The following is a 22,925-nucleotide window of genomic DNA, read 5'->3' on the forward strand; positions in this document are numbered from 1 at the left end:
AGATTATGGATAGCTCCTAATGGCTTTTAAAAGCTGTTTAATGCTGGTTGTGTCAAAGTAAGCAATTAGGGTCACTTAATCTACTTGATTATTCATCAAGTTCCTCTAGTAGTATTCCATGCTTTTGGATCTGTGAAAATGCACATCTTGAGGAGGCTGCTTCACCAGTTCATAACCCTCAGTACAGAGCACATACATCTAATAAGAAAACTGAAGAAAGAAAACTTGATTATGTGTCAGTTCACTAGCCCCAAGCACAAGCGGACTGTAAATGAACGCCCTTGTGTTGCTATAGCACAAGCTTCAAGAAAAAAAGAACATGTCTAAAAACGTAGTAATTTAAGGGAAGTTTGGTCAAATAAAATGGTATTAATGGATTAGACCTTGCGTAGTACTTACCTATTTCTGTTAAACTTAGGTCAGATTGTTTTAAGGTTGGATGATGCAGACAAGGTCTGCTGATTCTTAATTTCTGTGATGCAAACAGGTGCTGCTGCTGCTGCAGAATTCGATGTGGACTGGATAACATTGGGGTGCTTGGCTCGAAGGGCCAGAAATGGAGAAGTGCAGGGAGTGCTTTGAGACCTCGTTTAGTGCCAGTGGCAATTGCAGCATCCTGGTGCCTCAGATTAAATGTTGGTCAGTAACTGGGAACCCTCATGCTGTCCTGAGTAGTTAAGGTGGATGCAAAGCAGACAAAGAATGCTTTTTGCTTACACTCAACTGGCAGGGAAAAAAATGTATGGAATAGTACATAACTGCCTGCAGCTCCAGCATCAGGACCAGGTTATGTTCAAGGAGTGGATTTCTGCGGAACCCAGACAGCCAGAACAGCGCTGGGGAACTGTGTGTGAGTCGTTCCACCACATCTAGCTGCTCTGTTCCCTGCTTTATACGACTGAGAACAGAACTGCAAGTGGGCAGGCTGGAATGACCTGTAACTGCGTGCTTTTGTACGGTCACGAAGAAAGTGATGAAATCTGCACCAGTTTAGAAAACCATGGGCAGAAAGATCTCAGCTGTCTTCTTAAAATGAATATAGCTTCTGACAATGGGGTTTGTTGTTTGCTCTGCAGTGTTGGTAATACAAAAGTAAACAGACTTTCTGCTAGTGTTCAGTCACTTTTTATAGAGTGGCACACTGATCACTGGATGCTTGAAAAGTAATTTCGGTGTATATTACAAAACCCTGTTCAGCATCCTATGTCAACAGCTGTGTTCTCTATGCTGTTCCGCTGTGAAAAGAAGAGGAAGGTATATCAGCTTTGTGAATTTAGTATGAGATGTCATTAATAAATTCATACAAATTAACAAAGTTGCGATTCACATATCGGAAAAGGTTAAAGTAGCATTAATGCCTTTAACTTTTGTGAACTGAGCAACCACGAGCGGTGGAAAGTGCTGCTGGCCCGATGGGAATTCACCTGGCTGCTCTCCCAATCTGCCTGTTCTCCCTCTCTCTGCGGGTGTGTTAGGGATGGAAATCCATCGGTAATTTGCAGCCGGCATACCCCTCAGGATCCCCGGGCGATTGTTAGCGAAGCAGGCACAACATCTCTATAGCTGCAGCAGAGCCAGGGGATAAAAAAAAGCTGAGAATCAGGGAGTCGTAACGGGCTCTCTGATGCTCCACATTTTCTGTGCCAAACATATGTTGGTATAGAAGAAGTCTGATTCTAAATACCAAAGTGTGGGCAAGATTTAACTAAAGTTTTCTGTAAAAGAAACCAAAGCTCCAAACTGCTGCTATATTTTACTGCATCTGATGCGTGTATGTGATCATAGAAGTGGACTTAACCAGTACGGAATTGTGTTGTAGCTGCCTGAGAGTAAAAATAAGGTTTGCCCGAACTTTGCAGGTAGCAGGCACTGTGTTGTTCCTAAGTGTACATAAAATATTTCTACAGTTAAAGATCTGTTGACTCAAATGTGAAAAAACAGAAGTTTAAATTTCAAACTTACTCCTAGATGTTTGTTAGTGAGTCGATTGTTTTTGTCTGGAACATAAAAACGTTTTCAAAGATTATTTGCAATTCCTGCAGAGCATGTGTGTACCACTGAAGAAATTATTTAAATGTCTTCTGAATTAATAAACGACAGTGAACTTCAGTGGTGTAAAAAAGCCCAAACAAACAACAAAACCCCCCCTTCTAAACAAAAACTGCTTGAAAATATTGTAAGGGTATCTGGGCTGTTACAATCGAGTGTTTGCAGTGTTTTTATTTGTGTATTGACATAAATACGTTTTAGCACGCTCTTCACAGTTTATAGCCAAAAGTGTTTCTTAACTGTTTACTTCTCAGTTCTGCCCGAGCGCCTGGTCCCTGTCACAGTTAGAGAGGAGCACGCAAACGTCTCTAGGAGGTTTCCATCAGGTAAACCGTTCCCAGGGCCGATGCTACATTTGGCAAACTGAGTACAATTAACGTTGTCTTTTTGGTAGCCTGTGATATTTGTAAGTCAGCAGCACCGATGTGGGTTCTCGCTCCGTTTTCCCCGTGCTGTTATGGGTGACATTTTCTCTCCCCTGTACTGTGGCCCTGGGGAGGAGCGACCGGCCGCTGCGGCAATTGGGTGTCTAATTCTGTTGTGCCGTGTCGGATTGCTCGCTCACTTTTTTGTGCCCTAGTTCCTATCAGAAAACTAGGACTAAGCCGAGCGAGGTGTGAGGTGTGTGCACAAATACACAGGCTGACTTACCTGAAACTTGTAAATGTAAAGCCCTGTGCTTGTTTTGCGTGGATGTTACAAGTTGTCCAAGACGGGGAGTTCCCTCTAGTTCTCACCTAACCCTTAAGAGGCCGACAGCTGCCTACGATGTATCAAACCGCTTGTTTTTCCTGTGTTCTTTTGAGGCGAAGTTTGAGGAGTTAGAAACTACTTTCCACGTGGTAGCCCACCCTCGAGCAATGTTTTGTTTTATTCTTGATTCTGCCCCCTCTCCCCCCACGCGTCCCGCCGCGGCTGCCAGCGTTGCTGGCGGGGGGCATGTGCGGGCGCTGTCCGCCGGGGGAAAAACACCGACGCGGGCTGCGGGAGGGGCCGGCGGCCTCGCTCAGGGGCCCAGCGCGGGCGCTGCCCCGCCGGGGGGCCGCCAGGAGCGGGCGGCGGCAGCCCGGCCTCCCGCAGGTGCCAGGGGCCCGGGGCCCCGCCGCCGCCCCGGCCCTGGGGAAGGGAAGGGGCCGCGGGAGGAAGATGGCAGGCAGGCCGGCCCCGCCGCGCTGAGCCGGCGCGCTCCGCGCCGCCCGGCCCTGCCTCCCCTCCCGGCCGGCCGGGGAGGGGCTGCCCCGCCGCTCCCTCGGCCGCCAGCGCCGCGGCAGGGCCCGGGGCTCGGCGCAGCCCTGCTGCCGGCGCCGCTGCCGCCGCCGGGGGGGGACAAGGGTCGCTCCGCTCCCCCGCGCCCGGATCTGCTCCGCGTTTTCCGGGCCTTTCCCGTGTTCTCGGGCCCCGACACTCGAACGTGCTGCGCGGCGCTGGCCTCGGCGCCGCTCGCCATTGGCCGCGCCGCCATAGCCCCATGGGCGTGCGGGCCGCGCATTGGCCCGGCGCCGCCGTCCATCAGCCAGCGGCGGACTGCGTCAGGTTGGGTTGAGCGGCGTCCCCTTCCCTGCCTGTGTCTGGCGGCGGCTGCGGCTGCGGGGCCGGTGCGGGCGGAGGGGCGCAGCGGAGGGCGGCCCGCTCCCTCGCTCGCTAAGATGGCGGCGGCGGCGGCGGCGGCCGTGGCGCGGCTGGAGGGCCGGGAGTTCGAGTACCTCATGAAGAAGCGCTCGGTGACCATCGGCCGCAACTCGTCGCAGGGCTCGGTGGACGTGAGCATGGGCCACTCCAGCTTCATCTCCCGGCGCCACCTGGAGATCTTCACCGCTGCTCCCCCGCCGCCGCCACCGGTCGGCGCGGACGGGCCGCCGCCTCCGCCTCAGGGGGACCCCGCAGCTGCCACCGGCGGCGGCGGAGGGGACTTCTACCTGCGCTGCCTCGGCAAGAACGGCGTCTTCGTGGACGGCGTGTTCCAGAGGCGGGGGGCGCCGCCGCTGCAGTTGCCCCGAGTGTGAGTAAAGCGGGGGCCGGGCCTGCCGTCCTCCCCCGTTACACCGGGGCCCGCCGGGCCGGGCCGGGCCCGGGCCCACCCGCCGGCGCCTCGCCGCGCCCGGCTGCCCCGTCCTCCCCGGGCGGGCTGCCTGCCGCGGCGGGGGTGGTGCCGCTGCTCAACCGCGCCGGTTGTCCCCGTCCCCGTTGCCGTTTGGCTGGCACATGGTGCGTGACAGGCGGGGAACCGGCCCCGTCCTGGCGACACACGCGAGCGGTGCCCGAGGCCTGCTTCCCCGCCAGCCCTTCTCCCCGCCGCCCGGCACCACCCGGGCACCGGCGCCTCCGCCTGCTGCCCTCGGCTGTGTCCTTCCTCCGGTGGCCCGGGCCCCGCCGGCACATCCACCTCCCACTCCAGCCCCTCCGGCAGCCGGTGGTACAGGTGGGAAGCGTGAGACCCCGGCAGCGCCGGGGCTGGTGGTTGACAAATGGTGACCCTCCTCCCGTGCTGTGTCTTGCACGTAGCAGTATCTGTTGTGAGTTTGGGAGCAAATCCGTCTGCAGCAGTGCTTGGAGGTATTGTAATAAGCAAATAGAATTGGATACACCCTTGAGTATTGTTTACGTGCTTCAAAGGAAACCGGTCAAGTGGTTATCCACATATCTGGGATTTCTGCATTTAAGATCAGTGCCGAATAAATCTTGTAACACCCTTGGTGCTTTTGCAGAATGTGGGGGGTTGTTTTGTGTGTGTGATTGCCTTCTGATTTTGTGGTAGTTTCTGCCTTTTTGCCCAGTTGCAGCGCTTATTTTTATGGGTAAACTGAATCATCCACATGAAATACTTCTGCTAGTCTTAGTGTTTTAAAATGTGTTTCCTCATGCGACAACAAATGTATTAAGAGTTTTTAAATGGTAATACATTCCTTTACCATTACCAAACATTAACTGTCTTTGCAAAATGATTTTCTAGGGGAGTGTGTGAGGCCTACCTACTACGTTTAAGGATGCACTGAGCTGTAAATAAGTAATCTATGTTTTGATGACTTTCATGTAGGAAAAGTGAAAGTGTTTTGGTTTAGTATAATTTTAGCTGCTTGACTTAAGAAATACCTAAAAGGTTACGAGTATTTTACCTTTATAAAACACGTGCCATTAGTGACACAGTCTTAATGCCTTGTAAGTTTTTAAACTGTGTTTAGGACGTTGGTGGTGTATATTTTCTGCTTTGATGTCTCAATGTTAGTTTCCCCACTTGGTTCCTCTGCGAAAATCAAATTGTCTTACCTTTCTGCTTTCTAGGAAATGCTCATTCTGAAAGGGTTTAGCAGTGCCAGTATGTGTAGAGTTGTATAATCGTGAATACAGTTGGATGACTTGTTTGACCTTTAACTGTAACTTCTATTTTTGCTTTCTGCTTTTTAATATTAATAATCATTTGGCATGTGGTTAATCTGTATTTTAATCTAACACATTTATGAAATATAGATCAAATACTCTTTTCTTTGTAAACAGAGTTTGGTATAATACACTAATTGCAAGCAAGTCATTGTGCATTACATATGTTGATTGCAAACAGTCTAGAATTAGTTCAAGTAATTTAGTCAGTAGCATTCTGTTAAATGCTTAAGACCTCAGGAAAAAAAAGAGTACTGCTTCTTCATGCTGTCCATGTCATTATTGACTTGTAGTTTATTTTAGTTCTTTCTATCATTGTCACTTTTTAAGGGGAACGAAAATTCTGAAGGATTTTTTTGTGTGTCACTTTTTTATTGAACAATGATGAAAACTTCTGTGCAGTTAAAATTTCTTCAGGAGTGCATGTGGGTGGTGTTACAGAAACTAGCATTTCCTTGAAACTGACTGTGTTCAGTGATTACACCATTTCTTAGACTGCACACTAGTAGCCTTCAGTTTCAAGATCTGTAAGCTGGTTGAAGTAGTTGTCTCCTGGTTACAAAATGTAGGTGTGATCTGCCATCAAATCTTGTAAATAAAAGGTGGCATACCTTCAGTCCTGGCTAGAAACAATGGAGCAGTGTGTACACTGGGTGAACTAGGATTTCTTTAGTCAACAGGCGTAGGGATGAGTTTTATCTTGAAGGGCAGGCAAAATCTACAGGGTCATAGTTAGATTGGTGATTAAAATCAAATGCCGCTTTATTGCTTTTAAAAAAAAAAAATCTGTTTATAAAAGGAAAGGCTTGCTGCAGTTGTATAGGGAAATAGTAGTTTCATTATTTGCAAAGCTTTTTGCAAAGCTTTTTTTTTTTTTTTTTTAAACACAGGAGTCTTCAGGCAAATTCAAAGCAGGCGTTATCTGCTTACAGCAAGTCATTACTGTGAATTACTGATGACTAATACTGTTTGTAGCCGTGTGCTTGAGTTTCATTGTAGATTTAACTGGTCACACTGAAGGTGATCTGGATTTTAAGAATCAAACTTAGTTACTTCAGTATAATGTAAACACTAATTAACAGTTGAAACAGTTGAAAGAAAGTAGTTTTGGTGTGAGTTCAAGACTGATGATTGCTAACCTCCAGCTCAAGTAATCACTAGATCTATTTTTGTTGTTGTTTAATCCTACTGTGTTGCCAGTAATATGCTTTGCCTATGCTACACAATCATTTGAAATTTTAATGGTAGGTGAAGTTTAAAAAAAATCAGGGTGGCCTGTTCCTTCTGTTTGTTTTTAAGTGATCTTGGAAACCAAGAATGGAGGGTCCATCTCTGTTTTGTCTAATTAATAGTGACTTAGAGATGACTCCAAGTACAATATTGTTACAGACTTGAAATGCCTTATTTAATTGTCACTGATAATTGTATGTAGTTCCAGTGTCCTTGGCCTTTTTTTTTTTAATTTCAGCACAATGTTTAAATATGATTGCATTAATAATGTTATTGAACTTCCTGTTTTTGGAAGGGAAAAACAGAAATACAACTTTGTAGTCTCCTGCAAAACGCACATTTTTAACATCTGGGGAAATTAAATTGTTAATGTTAAAGTGTACTTTTACCTATAATAGAGGTATCTTTCTTTCTACAGATATAAATGCCATGAAACACGGAACTACTGTGCATTAAGATAACTGTTCTGGTCGCTATTTTTAATGCTTCCCTGGAAGCTTCGCTCACAATTCAAATGTTTAAGTTCTCAAGCAGGAGGTAATAGCAGTGGGAAGTGTGTTTTTGTTTTTGCAATTCTTGACAGACCCACATACTTACTTGTGTATATACAAGCCAGCTGTCATCTCATTAGATGAATAAAATGGGGGCTGGGGGGAAAACAGCGATTTTTTTTGTTCATGTCCAGTAAGGAGCTGTCAATGTCATAATACACAGAGGCATGGGATGAAAGAGGTTTTAGAGTCTCCTGTTAAATACACACAAATCAAAGCAGTTCAATTAGTCTTTTACAACTACCCTTAAGATGCATGGACTACCACTCCCCAGTTCATAAAGTTCATGGTTTTTAATTGGTTTCATCTGACGCTTGTCAAATTTCCCCCGACTTCAGTGAAAGCATTGCTGGGATATATTGCTAGGTAAATAGTAACATTAATATTTGACTTTTGAGGTACTTGGCTTGAGAAATACCTTTTGTGCTGGGCGCAGCAGCAGTTGTTGACAGAGCTCTTCTATACAGCTTTTGGAGAGGCAGGATTCCAGACAGATGTAACTGATACAGCTGGAAAAAGCAGACTGGCTTCTGGGTACAGCTTAGCTCTGAAGAAGTTTTTTTTGTTCTGTTTTTATTTTTGGGCCTCTTGGATGTGCTTTGTATATTAGCATTTGGCTTCACGAAGATCCTGACATCTTGGGCTTCACCGTTCCAAGATAATGTCTTGTTCACTTTGACAAAACTCTGTATTTTGTATTTTAGTGATTACTTTTGGTTTTGGTTTTGTGGAAGTATAGATTTGTGAATCATAAACAAGATACCATTAACGTAACAGCATTTCTAAGTCAGAGCAAAGATACATCTCGTCCATTATCTGCCTCCAAGGGTAGTCAGTAGCAGATGCCTAGGGAGGAGCATATAAATGGATAGAGGCAAATGGTTGTGTTTCCCTTGTTTTTTCTTTCGGATCCCAAAGTCAGAGTTGATTTCTTTTTGAGTTAAAACCATTTACTGTTTGCATTTTTTTCTCCTCTTTTTTTTTTTTTTTTAAATAATGGAGATTTTTTTTTTTTTTTTTTATCCCTGTAAAACTCTTGTATCCACAACATCCTTGGGCAGTGAGTTCCACAACGTAATTGGAGCCCATGTTGGGAAAAATACCTCTTTTTGCTGAGTTTTTTGAACTTGACTCCTGGTAATTTCATTTGATAAAACTTAAGTTAGCTCTTTTATAATAAGAGACAGTAAATAATTCTCCCATTCTGTCATTCATTTTATAGACTTCTTTATATTACTAAATATGGGAGCTCTTACAGTAAACCACGTCGAGTACGTTTCACTTTAGCTTAACATCTACTAACTAATCCTAAGTCAAGCCTATATGGCTTCAAACTAAAAATCTATTTGTTTGTGTTCTCGTGCTTTTCCTACTAGCATACAGAGGGCTGAACCAATATTTTTAGTTTGGTCTTGTGGTCTGAATCTACAAAGTGGGGTTATTACTGCCTTTTAAGTAGTAGAAGCTTTCCTGCCGATGAAAGGCCGTAGATTCTGAGCAAGGATCAAGTATACCTATTAACTAAGTAAATTCCCTGGAAGAGTTTATTGTGCTCAGCATTACCTGAGCAGCAAATAGCGGAACAGATTGCAGAGAACCTCTAATGTATCAGTGCACTTTTTTCTGTCATCTTATTGCAGTGACTTAAATTACATGCAAAGATGTGATTGCTGTTTGAGTTAGAGCTGCGGTTGCACGCGTGCTCAATGAAAATTGCTCACCGGAAACAGCTCAGGTTTGGCTTAACAGTTGAGGTAACGGATCGTAACATCTCCCGAGGTAGTGTTACTTGCTAGCTTAGGAAGAATGTTCTTTGCTTATTTTTGGCTTATGGTTTATGTTTTAAAGATATTTCTCTATGAATATAAGTGTTCGATACTTAAAGAAATAAAACAAAACACTTTTTTCAAGAAGTATATTTGTAAGTATAGATTAATTACCTCAGGCCGGATTGGCACCTGCTTTTTCCCTTTATTGACAACACTTCTGATAGATACAGTTGCTCGTAAGGAAGACAGCTGGCTGAAATGTTTTTGAGCCCTTATAATTGATTTGTGTTCAGAGGAGTATTTTGGAGTTCCATACTGGTTGTATTAAAACTATGAATTACTTACAAATTATCTCTAAGTGTAAAACCAAGAAACGTTGGACTTGGCTGTGGCTTATGAATCAGATTCCAGAAACTTTTATTTACTTTCTTTAGCAGACGTTGTGTCCCGTGCCATAATGACTAATCAGGTTAACTGGGCTATGTTTATAGGTGTTTTTTTGGCTACTTTGAAGTAGGATTTGCAAATGTCAAGCTCAGTAGCAGTAGTGTTCTCACATAAGCAGATCTGATTGAAAAGGAACGTAGGAGGAAGAAGACAGAGCGCATATTATTTGAAATGAAAATAGAGAGATGAACGTGAAGTTTCTATAGTCATAATTTGTGTTACAGTTGTTTCTGTCATCTCATTTTTTTCATATTTCCCTCTCAATTGCACACACCTTATAAGTGAATTTTTTTTGTTACTGAAACGGCGTTGCAAATTGTCATACACCAATGAGATAGTTGAGGTAAAGCTTAAACAGTTTTATATTTGGATTAATTCGCACTTGCCTTGCTTTTTCTGTTGGTATGATTGATATGTATATGAAACTTCCTTACCCAATTCTGCAATTTTACTGATCTTACAAATGTTCATACATCTGTAGTTAGCTATAGGAGTAAGTACATTCTTTGTATAGTTATATGAAATACTATAAACTGGGAAAATAATCTTAAAAAATAATGTTTTTTTATTGTCTGTTAAGTTACAGTTCTATGACAGAAGCAAGATTAGTGTTGTTTTGGTTTAAAGGTGCAAAGTCAGTATTAAAACTGTCTGTTCCAAGAATCTGTAGTCGAAAGAGTTTTGAGATTCTTACCTTCAGTTACAATAATGAGGTAAGAGATAAGTAAATTAAATCATTCTTTGCTTTGCATTGATTAAATCAAAATACAATACTGATCTTCAGTTGTGAAATGCACTGTGTTTGAGTAGGAAGAGAACTTGGATAAGTGGAAGTTAAAGAAGTTAATAGAGAAAATAAGTTCATCTTTCACCCTTGCTTTTCAAAATAAATGTGTGTGATTAATTTGCTTATAATCAGGAAATGACATTGTCTTGTAAATATTAGTCCTTCATGAAGGTAGATGTGTTTTAGAGAATAATTCTGCTGTGGAGGAATCTTGCTGCTGTTGTGGTTGTGTTTTTTTTTTTTTTTTTGAGCATGTGTAATTCTCATGCACAAAGCAAAAGATATTTTCACATAATCATGTCTAACCTATTCAAAATAAGATGATTGTGCATCTGATTTACTGTATTTTTCAGTAAATACAGCAGTGCCTGTAAGACCTCTCAAGTCCCGTTACCTTATATAAAATTATGTAAAACACTGGAAAAAAAAATATAATTTCAAAGAAAATTACGAATTTGTCATGTGGTAGTGTGAGGCCATCTCTTCTGCAGCCTATAATGAGTTTTCACAAGTCTTGTGTTTACTGATGAGCTGATGTCTTTCATGGAGCTTCATACTGAAATATTGGGAAGACGGTGGTTTTATCTGCTGTCTTGCTTGTTTTCATGATAAAAAGTTGATGTGTAGTGACATTTGCTTCCTGTGACTTCCTGCCTTTAAGGAGTTTTTTGACCTAGATAAAGCAGTCGGAGGGGAGGAACCATATTTATTCTGCAGCTATTCCACATTGGATGGCACAGAAAATAAATGTTATATTCTTCAGTTAAGATTTCGTCACTACTGTTGTAACACTGAAGGGTGCTGAGGCTTTAGTAGGTTACTTGAAGAGCTAGTGCAAGTCTTTGTAATTCTGTAATACATCGTTCTTTATAGGGCTAAAGAAGATCTATACGTGATTGGAGTCTTTGTTTCTCCACATTTGTTTGTATGATTCTGCTGCAGCTACTGCATGTGCTTCTGTGCTGTTCTGTCCTTCCCATTAGTGCTGCGAATCATAAACTTTTACAAAGCATCATCTTCATATATGCTGTACAGTTGAGTATTTGTGAGAGTAAAATTTTCAATATTCAGAATTTCAGAATGTCTTAATGAGTATTTATATGAACACATCACCTTTTATTTGGTGCACATGGACAAACAAAAATGAAAACATGAGCAGATTGACAAACAGTTGTGTCCGTTCTAAACTGTAAACATTCCTGTTGACTTCAGCAAGACAGCTCATGTGGCTAAAGATGCATATGGAGTTGAGCATTTGTAGAATCAGAGCTGTAAAGTAAAAAAGCCAGAGACATGTCGTTATCATAGCTTTATAAAGTGTAACCACATTCGTATAAAGTTCACTGGAATTAATTTTAATTCGGTGTTAATTTAAGGTAGTACATTAAGAATTATGGAAGGGACCTCCAGCCAAACTCCTGCTGAAAGCAGAAATGACTTCAACATTAGATTGGACTGCTCAGCACCTTGTCCGTTTGAATTCTGAGTATCTCCGGCGATGGAGAAGTGTTAACTATAAAATGCTCCATATAACTCCAACTCCAGATTGAAAAAGATCTTACTAGCATTTCCAATAGCAGAATTTTGGGAATACACAGGCTGGTTAGCATAATGTACAGCTTAGTGCTAAATCATGGAAAAAAATGCTTGCTCACTACTTTGTGTTGCTACTTGATACTGTTGTTGGTGATCTGAAGTAAATGCAATTGCTGATAAATATTTACACGTGATATCAATGTTGGCAAATATTGGCCTCACAAATAAAGAGGACAAAGAATGGACTTGGTCAATCCATTTAAAAAAAAAAAGGGCATCTCAAAAGGTGTGCAGGCCAGATCTACAGGGTGGGAAACTCTTCTGAAAACAGCAGTAGAGTGCATTTGAAAGTCATGACTATAGAGAAATCATTAGACTCCTGTCCTGAGATGATGTGTCAAAGCTGAGTGATGTGATGATTGTGTGGAAACAGGGGAGCTGCATCAGGGAGTACTGAGAGGTGCTGGAACTTCATGTGGTTCTGGAATCAAAATTGGTGTTAAAGAATTTTGCAAAACTGCAAGGGTTTAAGGGGGTGATTGCCAAAAAGAATTGAAGGCTCGAGGAAATCCCAAATAGTGAGGGACTTAAGGAGTTCAATATGTTGGTCTTCTCAAAAAGAGGTGCAAGATGGCTGGGTTGGTGCATATACACTTTTATGGGGATCAATTGCAGTACTGAAAGGCTTGCTAGTGGGTCACATACAGGTATAAAAACCCAGAGGCTGTAAACTAAACTCTCAAGGTTTGAACGAAGCACATATTTTTAGCAGTGTTGGAACAGCTTACTCAGAAGAATCATGGTATCTCCGTTTTACCATCTTCTGCTGATCAAAAATAGATATCTTCTTGGAAAAGGTGCTTTAAACAACAAAATAAATGTTGCTGTAGTCAGACAGCATTAGGTGCAGTATAGGTATGGTTGGATGAAATTTCATGGCTTAGGGCTAGAAGAGGTACAAGTGGGTGAAGCTGCTTAGCTGTTCAGCCTTTACTTCCTCTGCAAGTCCTTTTTAAATAATCTCCCATTGGGTTATAGCAAGAGACTTCTTTATTATGTGTTTTAACAAGGAGTCAGTTCTTGGCTTGGTTTTTAATTAAAATTGCTTCTAAAGCATCAAACATCTAGTTGGGCATTTGTTTATTTACACTTGCCAGCAGTGTTCTTGCATGCAAATGATTTTGATGCTTTTGTTCATTATCATCTTTGTCTTCATATTGGAGTACACTGTAAAGTTTCAAAGATAATTTTCATATGATATATAGTGATTCTTTGAAAATTCTCGTTCTTCAAGTAAGTCTTAGATATAGCTCATGAGGTATAAGCCTCCTTAGTTCTCATGTTGATAAGAAGTCAGGTTAGCATGTAGTAGGAAAAAGTGTTTACACCTGGTACTGAAATTAAATTCAGGTTTTCTGAATCACTGAAGATGAATGTGTGGTTTTTGTTCAGAGATGATATGGATGAACTAATTTGTTGCCGGAAGTTGCTTTTAAATTCTGATTTTTACTGACATGTTGCAGTATGGGAGCAAATAATTTTGCTTACCCTCTTCCTTCTTTTTTCCTTTTTCTTCCTTTTTTTTCCTGTCACAGCTGGGAAAAAAAAGTTTAACTTCCACCAAAGCGTCAATTTCCTCAAAAAACTTATACCTGAAATGATAGTGTCTTAGCACAGTGTGCGATACAGTGTGGTACTACATGTAAGGTAAAAGTCTGATTTATTTATGAAGATACAAATGCATAATTACCTGGTTTTTGGTGTTTTTTTTCCCTTGCCTTTTTTTTTTTTTAAGACTCAGAATAAATGAAAAAAATGATTTATCAGTTTGTATTGTCCCATGGACATATTTGGTGTGTTCTAGGCAGAATATAATTTGAGTAGACAAGGCATATACACACAGTTTATATTCTTTAGTAGTAGACAGACTTGTTGGTTACAGTATCAGTGCAATAAACACCCAAGGAAAGTAGTTGGAAGGTATAAATGATGGAAGCTGACAGTTAAAGAAAAGAATTTCCCTGCTTAGGTGATACTGCTATCTTCTGGCCTTTCGAGATAGGTGAAGAAAGCCTGTGTAGCAATGAGGGGAGACAAGGACTTAAATAAGATTAAAAAGAGTAAGGCTTAGGCAAGAGAAGGGTGAATGTACTCATGCAAAATTCTGTGTGGGGATAAGTTCAAATTTGAACCAGAACAAGCTGATTATTTAAGCAAGCAAAAAAACTGTAAGAATAACAGTAAAGAGGATGATTTTAGCATCATGTCATGTACAGATAAGAAAAACGGAAGAGGAGAATTCGGTTACTACATGGGAAAGATGAGGACCTAGGCCAATGTGTTTTGCTTTAGGATATGGACAGGATATTAGTGGGGCTTGTAGTCGTTATGCAAGGAGAAATGAAAGGGTTTGCTGGGAGGCTTGAAAAAAGATTGGAAAAAGTTGAAGATCACCTCAAGTTTAAGAGCTGAGACAGAGAAGTAATATAATTGTTATCCTTACAGAATGTAGGGAGGCTCTGAATTGGATATTTAATTTGGGAAACGTGATTCAGAAAAATCTCGGGTCTTGCTTTTTAGAAACACAGGCTGTGCTTTCATGAGCATCTGAGCTGATTTAGTGTTTCACTGCTGCTGAAATGGAGCGCGGGGGGGGGAAGGTCTTGTTTTCTGCAGTGCTCCCAACTCCAGGTTGTGCTGGCCTTGAAGCTCATCAGATGTTCCATAAGCTGCTGATGTCTGCTGTTTTTGGGTGGGTTTCTACTGCATTGAAGCGGCTCACAGAGAGGCCTGGCAAGCAGTGGAGCTGGCACGAAGTACGTGGTGGGCTTGCGCAGGCTTTCGGCAACTGTCGGCTTGCTGTGTCTTGTGGAATCGTACATTAAGGACCTGCAGTTATAAGAGCCGTTATGCTCTATGAAGTAAAAATGGAAAGGAAAAGAAAGATCCCAAACAGTAGAAGACCAAAAATAATTTTGGTGTATTAAAAAAGCACTTGCAATGTAATATAAAAATGTTTAAATCCTAAAAGTTCTTGAGACAGCATGCTTTTTGATAAAGGGGTATGCTAAGTATTTGTTTTAAGTTAAAAAAATTAAAAAAGAAGTGAATCTAAGTAGACTGGATGCTGAGATGACTCACTTGTGTCATACCTTTGGTTAATGTGTGCTTTCTGGCCCTTTTTTTTAATCTCTGCATAAAATGTGAATACATAGAGAAAACCACTAGAGACAAAGGGGTGCAAGTTCCTTGGCCATGGATCATCTCATAGCAGAGGACAGAATTAATGTATGGTCTTCATTCCATATGCTAAATCATTGTACCTCCTGCTTAAAGATAGCCTTTGCTCCATAGGTCATTAGTCCAGTTGGTGGATGAAGTATATTGTAGACTAGGGAAGTCACAAGCTCTAGGGAGAAGTGAACATTAAGGATATAGTGGAGGTAGATGGCCCTTTTTAAAACTTTTGTGTGGTGTTTTTTGTTTATAGTGCCCCCCCGCCTCCCTCCGCAAAACCCCTTGTATCTTGGAAAGCAGACTTGGCTACCTGCAGACAGATGACTGACTAGAGTTCGTGCAGCATTCGATCATCTTCCTGAAAGGAAAAATTATTATGAAGCAAATTGTAAAAACCTTTCTGTTTTTTACATGTCTTTTATTGCAGGGGCTGCATATTTCCATAGTATTTTTTTCAGGAAATATGTAAATCTGCTGAGGTTGACTACACAGGTGGATCAGATGTGATTTGGATTTCCTGTGTTGTCTTTTGAGGGTCTCTGCTTGATAGGATGCAGAAATATCAATTTAAAAAAAAAAAAAAAAGTTGTCATTTGAGGGAGAGCTTTTTCTTTCCCTTCTTTATGCAGGATAGTAAAAGCAGGCTGCCATTTAAGGCAAATGTGTTAGTAGTCAAGAAATAAGTTGAGTTGATCCAGCCTTCCAAAACTGCTTAGGTGGCAGACTTGAAAGTAGCTGTGCATTTGCTCCCTGGTCTGATTGAATTGTCTTCTCACTGTTGCTCTGGGACTTCCTTCAGAAGAGATGAGATGAAACATTTAAGAAAAACAGTCCTTTGGAGGGGGAGCAGATTATAACAAAAAGTGTTCTTCGTTTCCAGTGTGGTATTCAGTGGACTTAGATGCTGACAAAAGTTAGTAGGAGTGAATTACATAAATTATCATCAATCAAAATCCTGTTTATAACTTCCACAGATGTAAGAATTAAATAAGGTATTGAGCAAAGATGAGTTAAAGGAAGCAAGTTATTTCCTTTCCTTACACATGTGAATATTCTGGGCGTGGCTGGGTTAGGTTCAGATAAGATTTCTACTAGGTATTCTGCCTGATCTCTCTTACATGGTCATCGGTTGATACACTTGTTTTGGGGTAACCAGCTGAAGCACTTTTGTGTGTGTGTAGATCTGACCCAGGATATTCTTTTGTCAGGTAGAGGGTGTCGATGGCTTTGGTTCTTTCTGCCCTTTCATCTTACTAAGTGTATTCGCTTTTTAGTAGCATTAGGGGCTGCAAGCCAAACGGTGAACTGTTATGCTGTTCAAATGATATGAAAACATTGCTTTGAAGAGTGTGCAATCTATTCTTAAGTAACTTTATTAAAATGACTAGATTGGGTAATAAGATTCTCACAGAATGATGAAATTCATCCTCATGCAGTCCCACTTCCAATGATACTATCAAGAGTTAGAGTACAGCCTTTTTCCTGGCAGCGCTTTTGTAGCTGCATCACTGAGTTGAATAAATGCAGTAGTTTAAGGTGGCTGTCCTCTGCTATGAATGTGGGTTCTGAAATGAATGCAGAACTGAATTCTGAGTTTAGGGTGGGCTCCACAGTTTGTGGTTGATTGTAGCATTATTCAGTCAGCTTTCTAGATATTGATAATCGCTACAAACATTTTGGACCTGGAAACCACAGTGTGTATGTCAGTTGAAATGTTCAGATGACAGGCACGTTTAGCAACACAGGAAAGAGATGCAATAGGTAAAAACCACACTAGAACTTCAGTTGTTTACCCTTGTGAATTGAAATTCAAGCCTTTGTTTTTAAAACCTTTTCCTGGTATTGGTCTGTCCATAAAGCTGAGAAATGCAACTAGTCTGTATTATCAGCAAATTCCAGAACTGTTTAACAGTGCTCAAATGCCTTGTGAACCCTGACAAGACAAAATAACCTTCTGCAGCGAACGGTACAAAGCTGTATCATTTCTTGCCTGTTTCATTACTTAGTTCTCAATTAGCTGCATCCCTTCTCTTTTCTCCTTCCTCCTGAAGGACTGCTGGCCTCTGAGGAGTGCTGCTGTTTGAGCAGGACACACATAGTGACTTCAGAAGTTCTTGTGAGCTGATGGAACCGTACAAGTTCTTGTGAGTGGTTAAGCAGAGGAATGGGATGAGGTGGGGGGAATAGCGAGCAGCAAGCTGGCAACAGAACGGGCTGTTTTGGAAGTTCCATTTTTACTTGTCGTCTTTGCTGGAATATCCAACTCTATGAATGCCCAGGCTTTCTGTAACAAAACTTTCTTCATTATAACTGAGATTATGCCAGAATTCTGGTAGAACATGAAAAAAAATTAATTTTTTTAGCTGTTTTCTATTTTGAAGCTTTTTCTGTGAGCTAATGTGCTGTTTTCTCATATAGTCACTTTTCCTTAACTGCACCACGGGATATAGGGAATATTACCCGTTTCAGATAGAAAAATTTGTCACAAATTAAATGTTAAAGAAACTTGTCTGAAGATGAAATGGGAAACCTCATTCACAGTTGGGAGAAGAATTCAGATCCTTCCGCCTGTCTCAGTGTTTTAAAGATGTAAGTGAAATTCTGAAAGGAATTTGTGATCAAGATTTTAAATTTCCTTCATGAATTTTGGCCTGTTCTGAATAGCTTTTACTGCCTACTGCAGTACAGGCAGCCAGAGCAATCATCTGCAAGCGCACACTAGTACACAAATGTTTACTTTTCTGTCAGTAGTGAAATAACCCTGCTTGTTTTATGGTGTGGTTATTCTGAGGTTGGAAGACTGTTGAGCCTGGAAGAGATCACTAACCTCAGCTTGCTACTTAGCTATAAATAAGTTTGGTCTGCTGTGGGCTAGTAAGTACCCGAGATTCTTATGTGAGGTTATTCACTATTATCTAAGGTTATCAGCAAAATGGGTGTTTTTAAGCCTTTAAAGAAAAGAAGCATGCAAACCACGCAAAAAAAAAAAAAAGGTGAAAAGAAGCACGTGAATGTAAATAATTCAGCTCTCAATCAGAAGGATAAAATAAAATTCTATAAAAGTTTGGGGTTAGTGTTTTAAAGTTATTTTGGCTTAGTAGTAGCTGAAGAAAACATTACTCATATTTGTATATGCGTCTTCCTTGTGTTAGCTGGAATGTAGCTGAGGAGTGTGAAATAACAAAATAATTGAACTTCATCTGAAAGGCTTAAAAGCATGGTTATATAGAATACAAAATAACTGTAATGTGAGAGAGTGTGATTTTGACTATTTGGAGAAATAACAGGATAATGGACAGGGAGAAGAGACTGAGGAAGGTGTTACTGAGGAATCGAATTTGGTAGTTTAATCAGAAATGTTGGTTGTAAAAATTAAGCTTTTCTACAGCTTTTGAAATTAAGAAAAAAACCTGCAGTTGTGGAAATGAACACAGGAGACGGCAATGTAGAAATGTGTTGCCCAAGTCTCTTTGTCTGGGGAGACTTGAGCAGGTAGGATGGATGTGTTTTTGTAACTTCCATAATACTTACTCTGATGCCATTCTTGCACCGAAATGTGTTTACGTCCCTTATCTCCAAGGTAAACTATGGTGTCTGCAACTTTTTCTTTTTGCAACGTTTGATGTTAGTAGGGTTAGGTGGTTTTCTTGTTCTTCCAGTTAAATTTCTTATCTTGAAGGTCTGAGTAGTTTAGGGTTAATTACTTTCAGATAAATATAGGTAAGTATCAGGGGGGTTGGGTGCCTGTTGCAGTGACATTGCATTTCAACTTGGAGATCCCTGGGCTCTGATTAAGGAAGCATTGGTTACTGGATGTGTTACACTAATGCCATTTTGTCCTACTTACGACTGTTTTGTCTTTGTGGTAGCTGCTTGTTCAAACTTTCCCCAAGAGATTTAAAGAAGAGAATGTATATGACTGTCCTGTGTTTTTATAGGGACATTTTGTGGTAAATAAATTGCTGACTGAGATCATACTGACAGTGTCTGATACAGAGAGAGCAAGAAGCTGGGCTGATAAAGTTCTTCACTGAGTGAAGGAGACTTTTATTTTTAAATCCAAAAGGTCCTTAGATACTTGTATTGTGATGGTTCACACCATCGTTAAGTCATTAGAATAACCCTCTTAAAGGTGTTCTAAATGGAGACAGGATTTGACTTGTGCAGGTAATGATTTAATACAAAAATACAAAGGAAAGAGAAATCGCTCTAGGGGATTTAAAATTAAAATACTACAGGATGGCTATTTAAAAGGAAGTAAATAGATCTAATCGTAGCCGCTGGTTTGAATGCAGAAAGGGTTGATATGCTCAGAAATCAGCATACAGTAGTGAGGTGGTGATGTTTCTCAAATGATCTCTCTGTGTCAGCACTAGAAGCAACTTTCTTGGTGTAACTTCCACAGAAAAGGAAATGACTGTAGCGTGGGGAGACAGAGCTGGCTGTTACAGACGGCAGGTATTTGAAGTTGCATGTTTGAACTCCAACTGAATTCGTTTTTTTTCCCCTGTGTTTTGGAGTCTTAAAACTACACCATTGCATTTCATTGTCATCGGGGCAACGGGCTACATCATGTTATGTTGCTATGTTTGAGACTGTGGCTGTGTAGAGAAGTTGTGCACAACTTCAAAGAGTGTTGCTGTTCTGAAGTTCAAACGTATGCACATGTAATCCATAGCATGGGTCCAAGCAGAAAGTTGCCTCTAAGAATCACAGATACTACAATAGTCATTTTATGTAATCTTACGTAAACTGAGTCTACTGGTTTTAAAAGTTGCTTCACGCTACCACTGGTTATATTTAATATAAGCTCTTCAAATGAGTTAGTGCCAAGCAAAGCATTGTTTGGAGTATGGAGAAATAACCTGCAAGCCAAAATTAGCATGTATTCATTTTGAGTGGTGTGTGTTTCGTCAGGGCTGCCCAGATCATGTCGTCCCTGAAGGCAGCACATTTCAAATTTAAATGTTTAAGCTATTACAACATGGAACATGCTGGTGAATGGTGCCAATAACATACGCTGAACATATGACCAGCACATGCCCCCTCTTCAGTGTAGGCCATGAATTATTTAGTTTGTGTTCCAAGCTGTTTATTTTTGAGAGTTGTTTTCCGTCTGTCAGTGTCAAGCACTGAGCCTTTTGTTTCTTTTCTCCTTCTTTTCTACTGTTGCTATTGATTCTGTATTTCTAAAATTTTCCGCTGTGTTTACCACCACTGCCACCCTTATTTTGTGCTGGTTCTTTCAGGATGTGGTCCTTGGTATCTCGTGTAGTAGTGTCATTGAAACTGTGGAGACTAGTCTGATTATTTTCAACTTGAAATTGAGAGATAAAATTACCTTATACTTAATCTTTTGGGACTTGGTCTATATTCATTAGTGAGCTGTGATACCTCTTTTTTGTTTAAATTTTTTGCCATTATGTTTAGCACCTGTGAAATGGCAGTTGTTTTCCCTCATCCCTTGTCATCTTTGGTGAGATAAACGGTGTTAAGCGTACACTCCGTAGGCCTGTTCTGATCTTTAAAACCATTTTTGATCACAGCTCAAGTTCACAGACTTCTTGTGACTCTTCAGTTTCAGCAACTCTGTGCTGTGGATTCTGGTGCAAAACGTCTGAGTGAGCTCAGAGTGACAGTCTGGGGAGTACTGGGGAGCAACTGGAAATAAAACTTTCATGTACATACAAATATATTGCATCTTTGCAGTGCATTTTATAACATTTTAGGGAGTATTACCTCTCCGATGGGGTCAGGCTTGACACAGAATTAATTTGACTGGGTGAGCTTTTCAGAATGCATCACCTCTAATTTTTTGTGTGTGCTGTAGGTAACATGTTTAACATTGCATACTTTTTTATATAGATTATTCTCTTAAAATTCAGTTTTCTCCTGAGACGGGGCATTGAATTAAGCGATACACTGTTACAGAAGGCTTTTCCTTCTCATGTTAAGTATATTGGTAAACTTCATTTTTCAGGCATTTGCAGTAATTGAAAGTATCTTTCTCATTGTTCCTGTTTTTAAAAGGGATTTCTTTTTTTTTTTATCTTCACATTAGATTTGTACAGTAGTACAGTTTTACTACAACATGAACAGCACTTTCACTCGTCGTTTTAAGCATACGTGTATATAAGATTCAGGCCGGGAAGATAAACTGTAACGAACCCTTTGGTTTCAAGGTTAGTTAAAACAAGCTAATTGGGAGTTAGAGCTGAAAGAACCATCCTGTTCTGTCCTGTGTGTCAGCTCTGGTGTTCACGCTGTGTGCTCAAGTCAGATTAGTTTACTAGTAGGCCTGAAAAACAATCCCTTGGAAGAGAAGGAGAGAGGCAGGCTCAGGATTAGTTTTCTGTCCAGTCAGAAGTGCAGTTTTTTCCATTACCAGATGGGAAGAAATTAATAAGATTGATAAAGTGTCTTCACAGTATCTTATGTAGCAGTTTTATCAGCAGCTGAGCCAATCTAAAGGTTCTCTGCTCTTGAAAGGTTTTGGTCGTTCTTTCTAATTCCTGATCCTGGCTCCAGGGTCTGGCCACCCCCTTGCACTGGCTGTGGCACCACTCGATCTTTTGTTAGCTGATTCTCTCGCTAGCCCCAGAGAATACTATTTTCCTCTTAAAAATTTTGTTTTGCTGGGTTAGTTGGTGCTGCATTAGTGAGTTGAATCAGTTCACTGAGGGGCCTAACAAGCCCTACACTTAGCAAAGAAGTCCCTGGCCTCCTACACCACAGGCAAAAAAGCTACATAATGTTTCTAGACACTGCTTCTGCGAGGAGCTTAAGTTCCTAGTCAAAGATGTTATCCACCTACCCCGGAAGAAGAACAAGAAAAAAAAAAGAAAGTAAAAGGGAACCACTGTGGACAATGCAGTTGGACTGGAAAAGCAACAAAACTCTTCTTGTACTATTTTTAGTAGTTTCCAAAATGTTGGTATGATTAATGGTCTTTATTTTGCACTTCACCACAGAAATATCTTCAAACACAGATATTTGATAACTTTGTGTTTTGTTTTTTGAGCAGTGATGAAGAGTTTAAGGGTTCCATAGCACATTTCAAGCTTTCTGCATCAGGTGATGGTGTCCTGTCTCATTGCCTTTACAGTTCTTACTGAAAAGTCACTGATTTTTGTGACACTTTCGTATACACTGACTGTTGTGCTCTCAGGAGAGAGAGCAAAACTGATTGTAAGATATAATTTTGTAACTGAACTAATTAGTGCTTCTAGGGTCTTCATGATGTGATTCCTGATGATGATTAAAGGAGTGGCAGTTTAAAAATATCTAGTGAACCTTTGTGACTCTTTCTAAAAACCATGACAAACTTGTGCATTAAAGTTAACATTTAATGGAAAACTTGTAATATGTGGGGGGGAAAAAAAAATCTCGATTCTTTCTTTTTTTGGGGAAGGATGTTAAAAACCATAGTTTTATACAGATTGTTTTTAATCATCTAAGGTGTCTGTTACCTTGGTTTTTAGCTTTTCTGACTTAAAGCCTGTACATTGTTCTCTATATGCTGGAAAGTGTACAAGTTATTAAAGTACAGGATAAAGCTATGGTCATGCCCTCCAGAATTGTTAAAATGTCTCTTAGCTCTTCATATTTTAATCTTTCTTCTCTTCTTCATTTTTGCTTTGATTTTTTTAAAATAGAATTTAGAACCAGAAATATTAGTCTTTTAGTTTTCCAGATGGGTGTTGCTAAGAGCATAACATAATTTGATGTATGAATTAAAAATGAGGGAGACGGGCTCCAAATATGTACTAGTATTTGTTGCTGCTTCTGTATTTACGATAACTTTAACTTAGGGGCCACCTTGGATATTATGGTAAATGCCACATCTTTTATGGTGGGGTTTCTTGTGTTTTTTTTTTTTTTTTTTTTTTTTTTAATGGATTTTTAAAAAATATATTCTCAGGATAAAAATTTTTTTGTCATTAT

General features: G+C 40.6%; 1 protein-coding gene across 1 annotated transcript in view; it reads left to right on the forward strand.

Moving 5' to 3' along the window:
• Nucleotides 1-3,322: 3,322 nt before the first annotated feature.
• FOXK2 (forkhead box K2) overlaps nucleotides 3,323-22,925 on the forward strand; it is a 48,834-nt gene continuing 29,231 nt past the window's right edge. The window contains exon 1 of the mRNA XM_082326948.1: nucleotides 3,323-4,048. Coding sequence (XP_082183074.1) covers nucleotides 3,696-4,048 — 353 coding nt within the window. The 5' untranslated portion in view covers nucleotides 3,323-3,695. The remainder of the gene's footprint in view (nucleotides 4,049-22,925) is intronic.

This window comes from Platalea leucorodia (genome assembly GCF_965183815.1).
Source record: "Platalea leucorodia genome assembly, chromosome: 14".
NCBI classification, from domain to species: Eukaryota; Metazoa; Chordata; class Aves; order Pelecaniformes; family Threskiornithidae; genus Platalea; species Platalea leucorodia.